The sequence below is a fragment of the Vanacampus margaritifer genome, chromosome 11, assembly GCF_051991255.1.
Source record: "Vanacampus margaritifer isolate UIUO_Vmar chromosome 11, RoL_Vmar_1.0, whole genome shotgun sequence".
In the NCBI taxonomy this organism is placed as follows: Eukaryota; Metazoa; Chordata; class Actinopteri; order Syngnathiformes; family Syngnathidae; genus Vanacampus; species Vanacampus margaritifer.
In genome coordinates, this window is record NC_135442.1 from 6,140,286 (window position 1) to 6,154,835 (window position 14,550).

Sequence of the window (14,550 nt, forward strand, 5' to 3'; positions counted from 1 at the left end):
GCACATCTAGTTCAAAATCTTCTCCTTCAAATTTACAAATATACAACATATTTATCAACATCTTCATCAGCAGCGTCAGTGCAAAGAAATGCATATTGTACATGAGAATAAAGAAGAAACACAAACATGAGAATTGGCATACGTAATGTCACAAAGGCATAAACGTTCTTCCTTATTCTATAGAAATGTACAGTGGTGCCTTGAGATGCAAGTTTAATTCGCTCTGTGGCCACACTCTTATCTCAAGAAAATCATGATCTGGATTGAAATGAACTGAAAGGGCATTAATCGGTTTCAGCTTCCCTTACAAAAACACATTTGGGTAATGTTTTTGGGACGAAAAATAGCACTTTACATTTACTTCATAAAACTCATTTTCAAAACTTCATTAATAAATAGAATGTAAAATGACTTCAAGTAAAAGTAGAGTTATGCTGTTTGGCCAGCAGGGGGCAATATAATACAGGCATGAACAGAGCCGTATATAGTGTTTCGACAGGGTAACAAGATGGCGTCTTTCTGTCACGTGACCAGCAGTTGACCAATCACAGTTGCTGTGAAAACTATATACGGCTCTGGGCTGGGCATGAAAACACAAACGGGAAAAACTTTCACAACTACTGTAACTTAATATTAACATTAGTCCGTTTTTTTGTTTTGTTTCAGAGCATGACGAAAATTTGCCTGTGAATATTGTTATATTGTCAGTTTGATGGACCGTTTGTGTTGTAATATTCGTCGCTCTCAATGCTATTCGTTAGCCCTATTATGGCATTTTGCATTGAGTGTTAGCATTAAGCTATTTGAAGGCAAAGTTGTGCGTGTGTTTTTAAGCCTCTTAATTTTTTTTTATGACTTCTCATACAGGACTTGTATTGTGAAGTTTTACTAACCTAAACACGTCTCATTTCTCCGAAAACTTCATTTGTGTCACTCGTCATATATCAAGGCACCACTATACTGTATATGTCTTATGAATATAACAAATTGATTTTTTTTTTTTCTTCCACAGGCTGCATAAAAAAATAAATTCTGTGCAAAGTGTGAATCCCCGTCGATGAGGGCGGGGTTATACGTCACTGTCCTCTTTAACCAGAGTGGCCGTGTCTTTGAAACTGTCCTCGGTTGGCGAAAAGGTGCCCGGACGATGATGATGATGATGGTGATGATGATGATGGTGATCCCTCCGTTGAGGTTTAGGGGGTGGGGCAGAAGGTTCCGGTGTCGACGGATCGCCACCTCTGCTTCCTTCGGACTTGTCGTCCCTCATCTGCCAAAAAGAAAAGAAAAAATTGAATTCTTGTTATTTTTTGTTTTGTTACTTTTCTAATGGATTCCAAATCTAGCCTTATTAACTCACCTTGGCATAGGACTGGTTTTCAAATGTGCTGCTGGGCTTCAGTTTGCGTTTGAATAAGCTCCACGTTGACTCCTTATAGAAACCATGCATCATGCATTAACTGATGTACCTTGCACATACTATAGCAATAGTATATTACTCAAGTTAAAGCTAATCAATGTAGAATATTCCATTTCGAATCGCTACTGCCACCTGCTGACGAAAAATGAAACTGCACATACCGTTCTTCACATACACACCACGCACATTACGTCACATCCGCAGACAGGGGGCGGGGAAATTCTAACCCCAATCCAGTCTGAAAACTATTGGCCAGAGGCTTGCAGGAGTACCAGGTTGTGAACAGCTAAGGTGTTAATCTACTAATTAGAAGGCATTTCAGTCATAAATGGTCAAATAAAAAGCTTATTGTAAAGTTATTTTTGGGGGAAAAAGTTCCATATGGCAACTTTAAGCAAGTTTATCTACAGGTTAATTTGACTTGGTAAGCTTTCTTAAAAACAATAAACATAAGCAGCTAGGGGGTGTTAATTACTCACAAATTTTTGGGGTATTTTGGGTAGTGCTGGGTTTGTCTCATTGCAAATTTTTATGTTGTTGTTATATTATTTATTATTTTATGAATAAAAAATAAATCATATATATATATATATATTATAATTAATAATTATTATTATTTATATTGTTATATTATAATCCCTTATTGTAAATTAACTCTTTGACTGCCAAAAACGTTATATAACGTTTAGTAAAATCATATGGAGGAGTGCCAAAGACGTTAAAAGACGTTTTTTTTTTTTAAACAGAGGTGAAACTAACCATTTTCTATTGTTGATTACTGAAAAACGGAATAAGGTAGAAACAAACTTTTTTTTTCTGATGAAAGATGAGAGTCCAATCTTTCATCTGGTAGTATGTGTGTTTCCATAGTCCAAACACATAATTTTCTGTGGACCTTGAAAGATCAGTCAAAAATGCTTAAATCGGCTGGCACCCACGGCATCCCTTTTCTGAAAACGTCTGGCAGTCAAAGAGTTAAAGTTACTCATAACAACAACAAAAAGTTATTTTGAGTTAAAAAAAAAAAAGTGCACAATTTATGTAATACCCACAAAATACTTTTTCTAATGAAGTATAAGAAGAGCCTAACCTCAACAGGTTTGGTCCTAACAGACGACGTGTTGACAAGGCCCCCGCTCATGTCTGCGTGGTAGACCGGGTTCACAAAGTTGTTCTGCAATTTCTCGCCACTCACGTTAACAGTCACCTGCACGTGGAGCAAAACATTTGAAATGTTAGTTTGTGTCGTCCAAATATTCTTAGTGGGCTGTTAGAAAGTTTAAAAAAAACTGTGACTGAAAGAAGATTTGTTTAGTAAACAGTTTAGTAGGATTGGGTTTACTGGATTTTTTTTTTTTTTTTTATCAGTGAATGTTAGGAAAATAATATCGCCTAATTTTAATCTTATAAATAAGCGGGTAAAAAATATTATTTTTGTACGCCATGATTTTGTTGCAGGACAAATTCATCATTCTTCTGTTCTCAATACGATTTGGTGCGAGGTGTGCTTGTGTACCTGCGAGGCGTGAATGACAGCTGGGTCAGCGGCCATGGCGGCCATGTTGGCATATAACGGGTTCTCGAAGGTGACGGGATGCCTCGCCGCTTCCATGGCAAAATGGTCATCCTATAATGACATTTCCATCGCCGTCATATGACGAATTTCACAATACGACGAAAAGGGGACTGAACTCACCATTTGCATGGCGCTATCGATGAACGACACCCCAATGCGCGTCGGTCCGAGATCCACGTTATCGCCCGAGTGGAACGTGACTCCGTTTCCTGCGTCGCTAGACTTCACCAGACTGCTGAGACTAGTAAAACATTATGCCATTGCTTTACTAATCTTTTGCGAGCATCAGCGAGTGCACAACGTGTATATTTGAATACGATGGGAAAAGGGAAACGCTAAGCAAACCTGGGCAGTTTGGGCATAGAGGGGATGAAGGATCCGGTTCGTTTGTAGTTGAGGAAGACCCCGACTGCCAAAGCGCCAGTGATGAGGATGATGATGACTGCCAGTAGAACTGCCACAGCTTGAGACAGAAAAAGTAGATCATAATTAATTGTTCACTGAAATCCATTTGAAGAGGAAATTCAAATTTGGCTATTTGAATAATGAAATAATATCTGTTGGATTAAAAAGAAAAACAATGAAAGGGTGGTAAAAAAAAAAAAAAAAGCCGTGGTACCTGTTCCCGTTGGGGCGCTTCGTGATTTGCCCATTTCGCAGTAGCTGCCCAAATAACCGTGAGGACACCTTTGTAAAAACACAGGATGACTGAATTACCGGCTGAACTTTTTATGGACTGCTATGAAACACGTAGCAAACGACACTCACTTGCACTTGGGCAGACCCGCTTCATCAGTGTAGCAGGTCCCACCATTCATGCATCTGCATGCAAGAGGCATTGCAACAGGCGCCTCAATGGCTGCAGGGGGGGGGGGGGGTGGGGGGAACGAAGCCATGGCAAAAATAAAATCAAGTACAAAATAAAACAAATTCACAACAAAATCAAACCACGGGGGGGAGCAGCCGGGATGAGGACAGACGCAGGCGGTAGCGGTGGTACAGCATATGGCGTGTCAGGCTGTGGCGTACCTGCGTCGCATTCACCCGAGTCGAAATCAAGCGCGGAGGAACCTTGGGGGCAGGCGCAGGTGTAACCACCTGGCCGGAGGAGACACAGGTGACTGCACACATTCTTGCAAGGGTTGGGCACTGATGAGAGCAAAGCAGAGTCACTCAAATGAGATAACTGATGTTGAAATTGAATAAAGTCACATGACGGTATAGCGTTTAATTAATCCATTTTTTTGGGAGGCTAAACTTTGCAAATATAAAGTCAACTCAACCAGTTTATTTCATAGCACTTTATATTCATGTAGTTTATATCTAGTTCTAGCTAGCTAGCAGGCTAGCTTTAGCTTTACTCTAGTTCTAGCTAGCTTTAGTGATAGATAGATAGATAGATAGATAGATAGATAGATAGATAGATAGATAGATAGATAGATAGATAGATAGATAGATAGATAGATAGATAGATAGATAGATAGATAGATAGATAGATAGATAATCAGTAAATTAAATAGCTAGCTAGCTATGTTAGCTATTTTAGCTAGCTGAAATAATAATAATGATAATAAAAAAATAAAAGTAGCTCGCTAGCCATGATTCTAGCTATGGCTCCATGATGGTGTGAAGAACAATTTCACATACCACACAGCTACACTGTTACACTAAATAGATTGATAATGATCATTTACTGAATATAATTATAATAAATATAATGACAATTCAAACATAAAATGTACACAAACTAGGTCTTAATCTCTGATTCATGTGACTTTAGCCTTTCACTAATGTCACCCTTTGGCTAACAAATCTATTAATAAAAAATAAAAATAATCAATTATGTCTTTTAGTATTATAATTTTTCAAAAAAAAATCTTGTTTGTCAGAGATTGACCAGCTTCACAAATGTATATTTAATTACACGTGAACTACTAATTTTCGCCTCTTAATTATTTTTTTATTTATAAATACAAGTATTATCAACGAATGTGCAGTCAAAGAATACAAGTTTAGTTTTAGAGAATACGGTACATTATTTTATTTGTGTGATCGAGGACTGACCTGAGTGGTTGTGTCGGTGCTCCTGGTAAATGCGAACCTGAGTTAGCCATGGGTTGATGGTTAACACTTTGACTTTGTTTCCTTTCCCAAACTTATTAGTCCTCCACACTTCCCCTTTCTCCTTTGTTGTCCAGTACACATGACCCTCAAACAGATCCAGACTGTATGGATTCCCAATATCTGGAGCATGGACACAATACAGGTACCGTACCATCAATATGCATTGTTTTATTTTGACCAAATGTATTGGATAATTAGCACACGGCTCCGACCTCCTGATACGATGATCTTTCTGTCCGTGCCATCAGGCTTCATGGAGCCGATGATGTTTTCTTTGGAGTCGCACCAGTAGATCCTGTGTGCATTCAGATAGTCGAGAGCCAGACCAGTAGGCCAACCCAAGTCTTCTTCACCGACTAGCACCTGCCTGCTTTGGCCGTCCATCCACGCCGACTCTATTTTGGGTTTCCTACCCCAATCTGTCCAGTACATTGTTCTGCCAAGACCGCATTACATTCATCAAGCTTTGCGCGACACATCGTACACTAACAAACCAACTAAAGCATCCGCACCCAAGTGCTGGATTGACGACGATAGCGGCGGGCTGGTCGAGGTCAGTGTGGATCAACCACTTCCTGTAGCGTCCATCCAGTTTGGCCACTTCGATGCGATTGGTGCCAGCGTCAGTCCAGTAGATGTGTCTGTAAACACAAGGGGAATTGTGAATTAATGACAGACTGGGCCAAAAGGAAAACACCAAAAAAGCCCGGGGGGCAATTACCCGCCAACCCAGTCAACAGCGATGCCATCGGGATTGGCCACATATTTCAGATTGAGGTCCGTGTCTCTGACTGGGTTGTTGCCGTGATCGTTGAAGGTGGTCATATAGGCCCGTTTGATGGAGCCAAACTCTGATCCTCGACCCACAACTGTCCAGTACACAATACCTTAATACAAGACAGGGGTCATGAGGGCAACTGCAAAAAAAAAAAAAAAAAACTCAAAATGTTGTAAATTCTTACTAAGGCCTTGTTTGTCTGGATCCCACAAGTAGTCCAGAGCTTGGATATGCTCGGCATTGTCCACATAGTCTAAATACTGCTCCGATGAAAGATTGAAACGGCGGATGCGGACGTTATCCGGCAGGAGAAGCACTGGTGGGTTTCCTTTTGTTACACAGATAAAGATACTTTTAGAAATGCGGTTCAACACTCAAATTAAGTTCAACAATGTATTATTTGTCTTTGCGGCGCTTTTTTGTATGGAGGACCAAAAATCCCAAAATATTAAATAAATACATAATAAATAAATAAAAGTGAAACTAAAAATCTATATAAAAATATATAATAAAAAAAAAAATATATATATATATATATAAAAAACAAGCTGAAAAAAATAAATAATTTATTTGCATTTATATTATTTCTTGTATTAATTTTCTTCTTCTTTTCACTTTTATTTATTCATTAACGTATTATTTTGGCTTTTTTTTTGCCCTCCATATTTTCGTACCTTGTGCCGCACACTGGGTCCCATGTGGCTCGCTAAAGGAGACGAAGCCTTCCGCGCAGAAACACTCGTAGCTTCCCTTTGTGTTCTTGCACTCTTGTGGACAAATCCCGTACACCTCACACTCGTTGATATCTTCCCCCCCGCAAACAGACAAAGTTGAGTGGAAACATAAAAAAAAAAAAAAAAAAAGAAGTAAAACAATGGATGTCATTACCTTCACAGCTGTGTCGTTCGTCGCTTCTGGCCCGGTAGCCTGGCATGCAGGAGCACAAGAAGCCCCCGTCGGTCAGGTCGGTACAGTTGTGTTCACACACGTGGGCACTGCAAGAGTGTGCGCTGTGCTGGTCTGAGAGGTGAACACGCAATAATGCAATGTCAATTCAACGACAATGTTTCTCCAGAAAGAAAAAGATTAAAAAAAATATTAAAAAAAAGGGAAAAAGAATTTAAAAAAAAAAAGAAGAAAAAAAAGAGAAAAATAATTTAAAAAAATTAATAAACTACAATGTGATGACCTGAGTTGTGGTCTAAATCGTTTACGTACGGCAGCCGAGTTCGTCCGACAGGTCCCCGCAGTCGTCATAATCATCGCAGGCGTATTGAAGAGGAACGCATTGCCGATTACTGCATTTGTACTCCTCGTCAGTGCAGGGTCCATGTGTGGGGCTTTGGCCTGTACAAAACGAAAACATCGCACTCTAGACAACAATAGAAGAAGAGATGCTTCAAAGTCATCTTACAGCTTTCTTGTCTCTCGTCCGAGCCGTCGCCACAGTCGTCCACGGAGTTGCACAGCTCGTGGCTGTAGATGCAACGGTTGTTGTCGCAGCGGAAACGGAACTGCGTCTCACACTGCACTGTCACTACGGATGGAAAGTTGATCATGAAACCCGATTTGGAAATTTGGCAAGGGATGGATTTTGTGCGCGCGTTTTTCTTACAGCAGAGGTGAAGCTCCTCGTCGGAATTGTCCCCGCAGTCGTCGTCCCCGTCGCACTTCCAGTGAGGCTGGACGCAGACGTGGTTCTTGCACTCAAACAGGAAGTGGGGGCAGTAGGTGCCGTTTGGGAAGCGTGGTGCTAAAAGTCGAGAACAGAATGTTGAACGTAACATTTTGTCCACTTTTGTTAACAAGAGTATAAAAACAAAACAAAAAAATTGTACATTTAGAACAGATGTCAAATTTGTGATTAATCGTGAGTTAACTAGTGAAGTCATGCGATTAATTACATTGAATTTTTTTTTTAATCGGCTGACGTGATTAAAAAAAAAATATTATTAACTCATTTACTGCCATTGACGGCTGTAGACGTCAAAAATTCATTTGACCTATTTCTATTAGTTTAACATTTTTTCCTACTTTTGTTAACAAGAGTATGAAAACCTAGGGGGAAAAATATTGTACATTTAGACCAGATATAAAATTTGTGATTAATCATGAGTTAATGGGATTAATTACAATAAAACATTTAAATCGCCTGACGCCTTAATTTTTTAATAATTTCTTTTTTGAAAAAAGATTATATAAAAAAAGAAAAGATTATTAAAAATTAGGTCGCCAGGCGATCAAATTTTTAAATTGTAATTAATCAGATGACTTCAATAGTTAACACATGATTAAGCACAAATTTTATATCTGTTCTAAATGTACACAAAAAAACATTTTTCTAGGTTTTCATACTCTTGTTAACAAAAGTGAAAAAAATGTTAAACTAATAGAAATAGTTAAAAATAATTTTTGACGTCTAAAGCCGTCAACGGCAGTGATTGAGTTAAACTAATAAAAATAGTTCAAATTAATTTTTTATGTCAAAAGCCGTCAATGGCAGTAAATGACTTAATATGAGACTTCTAATGACAATGAATAAAGTGTTTGTAATCCAAACTCACGACATGACGACTCATCCGTGAAGTCCACGCAGTCGGCGTTGCCGTCACATTTGAAGCGGTCGGCGATGCAATGTCCACTTCCACACTGGAAGTAGCCAGGATGGCACGTCCGGAGCTCTGTGACGAGATATCATTTTAACAGAGTTTTAGCAAAAAAAAGATAAGACAAAGGAGGGATTGTCATACATTTTTTGCATTATATATAAATTGTGGATCTATTGTACTTAAACTACCTAAAGCACAGGGAATTTGGCAGACCACTGAAGTAGATAAACTGTCTTTTATATTAATTCATGGCTGATTTGCCTTTATTTTTAGGCTTGGGTTAAAAAAACTAAACCAAATGATTGATGTTGAATCGATTTTCCTTTTCAAGCCTGATAACGATTCATAAAACCATGAATTGATTATTTATTTTAATATCTTTTTCCCATAAATTCATTAGAAAATACAATTTTAACTCTTTGACTGCCAAAAACGTTAAATAACGTTTAGTAAAATCCTATGGAGGAGTGCCAAAGACGTTAAAAGACGTTTTTTTTTTTCAAAACAGAGGTGAAACTAACCATTTTCTATTGTTGATTACTGAAAAACGGAATAAGGTAGAAACAAACTTTTTTTTCTGATGAAAGATGAGAGTTCAATCTTTCATTTGGTAGTATGTGTGTTTCCATAGTCCAAACACATAATTTTCTGTGGACCTTGAAAATCAGTCAAAAATGCTTAAATCGGCTGGCACCCACGGCATCCCTTTTCTGAAAACGTCTGTCAGTCAAAGAGTTAAAGGCCATTTTTTTTGGTATTGTACTGTTTTCTTGAAATTTACTGTTCACGTGAATTTAAAAGTATTTTCTTACATTTATGAAAGACCTGACACTTTAGACAATTCAGAATCTTTTTAATTTATAATCAATAATTATTGAATTTGAATTGTGAAAATATTCTCATCTCATCCTTGCTGTTGTTAATGTTTGTTTAACATTTAAGTGACAACACTTGTTAATTTCATTAATAAACTAAATCATTTAACAAACCTCTGCGAAATTCAATATGGAATTTAATGTTTGTGGAGTTTTTATCATGTCCTTAATATTGAAGAATAATTGATGTTCTATAATTAATCAATATCGGATTGAATTGAAGTGAATCGAATCAAAAAAATATATCAAAATCGAACTGAACTTGTGTGAATCGCAATTAAATCGATTGAGGAAATTATTATCAATATCCAGCCCTATTAATTTTAGCATTAGCCTAACATAAGACCCCCAAAAAATGATATAATAAATCTGATATTGTTTATTGTAATACAAATGAATTTACTGCTTGTGTTCGTTACTAAATATAAGAGGAGGACCTTGAAAAAAATTATCGCAAAATTGTTCAGTCCTAGTTCATACACATCTTCCATAAAAAAATCATTAGATTGTATACATATTAATGCTGTCTCCAATGAGTGTAAATCTTTTTAACTGTTGGTAGCATTTCTTATTTTATGTACCTGCTTATGTTCTATAATCAAGTCTTAGTGTGACATGCTCAGCAATTGTCCCCGACTCTACTAGAACTGTACGCATGGAAGCTTTCATTCTGCCTGAATAAAAGACGCCAGGTGGTCCCGTCTGTCTTCTGTGCTCAAAAAAAATGCCCGTTTTTATTGGGTCTTGGCATGGTGGTCCACAGTTACTCGCAAACAGCCGGACCCGCAGCCAAAACAAAGAGCCTCCACCCACCACAGTCCCTTTCATCCGAGTTGTCTTCACAGTCGTTGTCATGGTCGCAGACCCAACGGTCGGGAATGCAGTGCAGATTATCGCAGCGGAACTCGCTCTCGGTGCACGCGCGCGGAGCTGAGGAGGGGGGAAACAAAGATTTTTATTTTCACAAATTCCATCATTTGAGACATGTTTATCAAGTGCAAAGGAACACATTAGCGTGCTTTCAAGGCCGCGGTATTATTCTACTCCTTATAATGACCCCAAGAAAAACACCATGGCCTCTTAAAGTTCAGCAACATCAGCGAGACTCCAAATCCCAGAACGGTTTCCTCCTTATTAAGCAGCACCTTCTCAGCCATGATTTAATTCTGTAGGGGTCAAAGGTGACAGACTCCCTCTCTCCTGAGGACAGACTGTTTCTCAAGCTGTTGATAAGCTCGCTTGTCTCCTCTTACGGCAGCCAGCTGTCAGCACAAGTGTGAAGCCTCTTGCAAAAATATCACCCCCCGATAAAAGCATGGCGGGAAGATTGACTTGTATTCTGTGTTCTCTTTTTTTGGACAATTCTCAGGAAGAGCCATCACTAATAAGACAATGGTTCTTCAAATTTTAACACCAAGTAACACCGCAATAAAATGCTTGGTTCGTAAGAGGTTTTATTCCTAAACAGTATAAGTCTAATATTATTGTAAACCACTGTGACATAATGCAGTTTATTTATTAACACTATGCTTGAATATGGGGGGGAAAAAAACGTACTTAATGATTCAATTAAAATGAATGAAAAATTTTAATGAAAAAATACTTCCATAAAAGTTTGCAAGATTGAATGCAAATTATTTACTTAAACGTTAAATACAACTAACCAAACTTCACAAATGTACTGTACTAGATTTAAAAAATAAAAATTCAAGACACTTAAACATTTAATTCAGAGATTAGTTTAACATTTTTTCATTTCATTTCATTTTTTATGAAAACTTTGAATTTTTTTATTGTACATTTAGAACAGACATAAAATTTTTGATTAATCGTGAGTTAAATATTGAAGTCATGCGATTAATTACGATTAAGAATTTTAATCGTCTGAAGCCGCAAATTTTTTATTGTATTTTTAATTAGGGGCGATTACAATTTTTAATTGTAATTAATCACATGGCTTCACAAGTTAACGAACGATTAATCATACATTTTATATCTGTTCTAAATGTACAATAATTATTTTTTTTTAGGTTTTCAAACTCGTCAACAAAAGTGGAAAAAAATGTTAAACTAATAGAAATAGTTCAAAACAATTTTTGACGTCTATAGCCGTCAATGGCAGTGAATGAGTTTTAATAACACCCCTTTCCGCATGCAAAAAAACAAAAAAAACACTTCTCAAAATTACTAAATTGCTCCTCAAATTAAGTCAATGATTAGCAAAATTACTCCTCAAAGAAAAAAATATTATATATTAAATATATAAGGTCAGATTTTTTAATTCTTTAAAATCTCATTTCAGTTTTTGAAATGGATATTGGATAGCGGAGGTCAACGAACGATCTGCTAATAAGCACATCATCTCTGCCTCTCTTTCGCTTCTGTTCAAAGTGCGGGCGAGAACTCACTGCAGCTGCGTTCGTCGGAATTGTCCCCGCAGTCGTCGTCGCCGTCACAGCGCCACCTTAGCGGGATGCAGCGATGGTTGTCACACTGGAAGTCCCCGCTGGCGTCGCAGGTCACCTCATCTAAAAAGAGAAAATGTTGATCTTTTATCATGAAGGGTAAAAACGTTCGGAGAGTTGGCTCTCGTCGACGGTGGCTTGATTTTTTAAAAATTTATATAGTGATATTTTTTTTTATATCATTCAAATTTGGTAGTTAACGTTACATTGATTCAGATGATTTATTTTTTAATTTTTTTTCTGGAAAAAGAGATGATTTATTTCTAAACGGGCACATGGAACGTATGTACTGTACGGCGTTGTTTTCATAAGATCCATTACACTTAGTTTCACCGCAAACTTCATTATTCTTACGAGGTTCACCACCTGTGATACCCAATTTAAATGACATTCCACTCACACAAAAGCCCTCGCTGGTTTCATAACTTCAACGTCGGGGGTCTTCAGTAATAAGCGAAAGTTTGAAATGAAAGGCATCGCGTTTCTTAATTAAAGCACAAAGGGGGGGGGGGGGGGGGTTTAGTGGAGGAGCGTGTCTTGAGACAGATGGCTGACCTGTATTCATGCTACGTGTGTGTACGCGGGAGAGGAGGAAGTGTAGGAGAGCCGGTGTGAGCCGTCTCCACCACACGGTGCCGGGTGTCGAAGATAGGGCGAGCGCTGCCCTCCTCATCCTCCACCTGGCCCATTTGCTGCATTCTTACGGGAAGATTAGCACCGATCTCCCCTCCCGCTCGGGCATGGCACTAATGGAGTGAGGGGCCTCTGATAAGAGGCGGGAGGTTCCGCCCGCCAGTGTGTGTGGACTACAAAGCTTCGTGTGTGAACTGGTGCCCCCCCACGCAAGGACAGAGCAACAACACACACACACGTAAATGTTGACCTGTACGACCAAACAGCTCATAAATTTGCTTTGGACGAAGAGGGGGGGTGGTGGTGCCTTCATGTCATCGCTATGTGTAATTCTGGACTGGAAGCTGAGGTGCCGGCTAATTGCGGCCCTCTTTTTAAACGCACACGCGAGTCAATGATTTGGTGATTTATAGTTCCGTTCAGCTCGCCACAATAGGACTCGGACCATGATTTGGCTCGTATGTAGGCGGCATGTGGACGTGTCGTCAGCTATGGAACCTGTGTGACATCACTGAAGTGTAAAAAGATTCCACAAATAAAGTCAATGTGGAGAATTAAGCAGAATTAAAATACTGTTTGCAATTATTGCACTTGTGCATTTGGCTACAGAGACTCTCGGTGCTTCGCTTTTTCATCATAGGTACATGATAAATTAAAATATAATCAAGTATTATTGGAACTGTCTTCTTTTACTCTGCGGGAGCAATGTGGCATTATGTCACCTCAAGATGGGAAGTCTGGATCAGGCACGGGCAACTTAACTCATTCACTGCCATTGACGGTTATAGACGTTAAACATTCATTTGGACTATTTCTATTAGTTTAACATTTTTTTCCACTTTTATTAACAAGAGTGTGAAAACCTAGAATTTTTTTATTGTACATTTAGAACAGATATACAATTTGTGATTAATCGTGAGTTAACTATTAACAACTAATTACGATTTGAATTGCCCGACGCTCCTAATTTTTAATTGTAATTAATCGCATGACTTCAATAGTTAACTCACGATTAATCATAAATTTGATATCTGTTCTAAATGTACAATATTTTTTTCCTAGGTTTTCATACTCTTGTTAACAAAAGTGGAAAAAAATGTTTAACTAATAGAAATAGTTCAAATTAATTTTTGACGTCAATAGCCGTCAATGGCAGTGAATGAGTTAAAAGTTCAGTACTATTGGGGAGCCACATAGAGGGGGATTGTGCACTTTTTAACCAGATGTATGACCGAAAAGATGCATTTAAAAAAATAGACAAAGTAGCGAATGGTGACAAATTCTGACATTCCACGTATAATTGACGCCCATTGAAATGCATTTGGAAAATTGAGGAGACAAAAAGTGTAAATCTAAAAAATTCTTCAAGTAATGCTGATGAACCTCTAAGATATGCTTTCCACGAAAAATGGGAGTTGTCTGACCCCCCCCCCCCCAAAAAAAAGCTAATAAATAAATAACACAAGAAAAATATTGAAAAACATGTTTATATTGCCCACAACAAAACTTTTAAAAACTTTTTCTTTTTTAAAAATTAATTTAGAGGCCACTCCAAGTGTGGGTGCGGGCCACGTTTGTGAGTTGCCCATCCCTGGTCTGGATGTTTTTTTTTAAAAAAAAAAAATATATATAGTTAGCCTATCTCAGGGTTCACCAATTCTGGTCCTCAAGATCCAGACTCTTGCAGGTTTGAAATGTTACCGCCTGATTCATATAATCCACTCGTCAGCATGCCTGATTAACGATCCTGATCTTTAGTATCAGGTGTGTACCTGCGGGACTCCGGACGTTGAGGACCGGAATTGCTGAATTGGCTTTAGTAGCCAACATAAAAGGCCTGTAATTTTGTATTGGCAAAAATCGCTATTGAGGTTCTGCTGCCTCTGTCGGACTCACCGCAGTCCTGCTCATCGCTGTTGTCTCTGCAGTCATCGTGGCCGTTGCATACGGACCAGAGAGGCACACATCGGTAGTTGGTCTTGCAGTCGAACTCGGTGTGGTTGTCACATCGATAAGCTGGACCCACTTTGAGAGGAAATTCTTAGTTATGTCATACTGGGTTTAAAGAAG

At 38.3% G+C, this 14,550-nt stretch overlaps 1 protein-coding gene across 1 annotated transcript in view; it reads right to left on the reverse strand.

The window, feature by feature from the left end:
• Positions 1 to 10: 10 nt before the first annotated feature.
• lrp2a (low density lipoprotein receptor-related protein 2a) overlaps positions 11 to 14,550 on the reverse strand; it is a 55,164-nt gene continuing 40,624 nt past the window's right edge. Inside the window, 23 exon segments of the mRNA XM_077579930.1 lie at positions 11 to 1,270; positions 1,361 to 1,432; positions 2,511 to 2,627; positions 2,937 to 3,047; positions 3,117 to 3,237; positions 3,342 to 3,459; positions 3,616 to 3,683; positions 3,765 to 3,855; positions 4,026 to 4,145; positions 5,061 to 5,240; positions 5,333 to 5,556; positions 5,633 to 5,761; positions 5,842 to 6,007; positions 6,083 to 6,226; positions 6,573 to 6,704; positions 6,787 to 6,918; positions 7,117 to 7,245; positions 7,313 to 7,435; positions 7,514 to 7,651; positions 8,463 to 8,579; positions 10,196 to 10,312; positions 11,791 to 11,910; positions 14,377 to 14,505. Coding sequence (XP_077436056.1) covers positions 1,070 to 1,270; positions 1,361 to 1,432; positions 2,511 to 2,627; positions 2,937 to 3,047; positions 3,117 to 3,237; positions 3,342 to 3,459; positions 3,616 to 3,683; positions 3,765 to 3,855; positions 4,026 to 4,145; positions 5,061 to 5,240; positions 5,333 to 5,556; positions 5,633 to 5,761; positions 5,842 to 6,007; positions 6,083 to 6,226; positions 6,573 to 6,704; positions 6,787 to 6,918; positions 7,117 to 7,245; positions 7,313 to 7,435; positions 7,514 to 7,651; positions 8,463 to 8,579; positions 10,196 to 10,312; positions 11,791 to 11,910; positions 14,377 to 14,505 — 2,999 coding nt within the window. The 3' untranslated portion in view covers positions 11 to 1,069.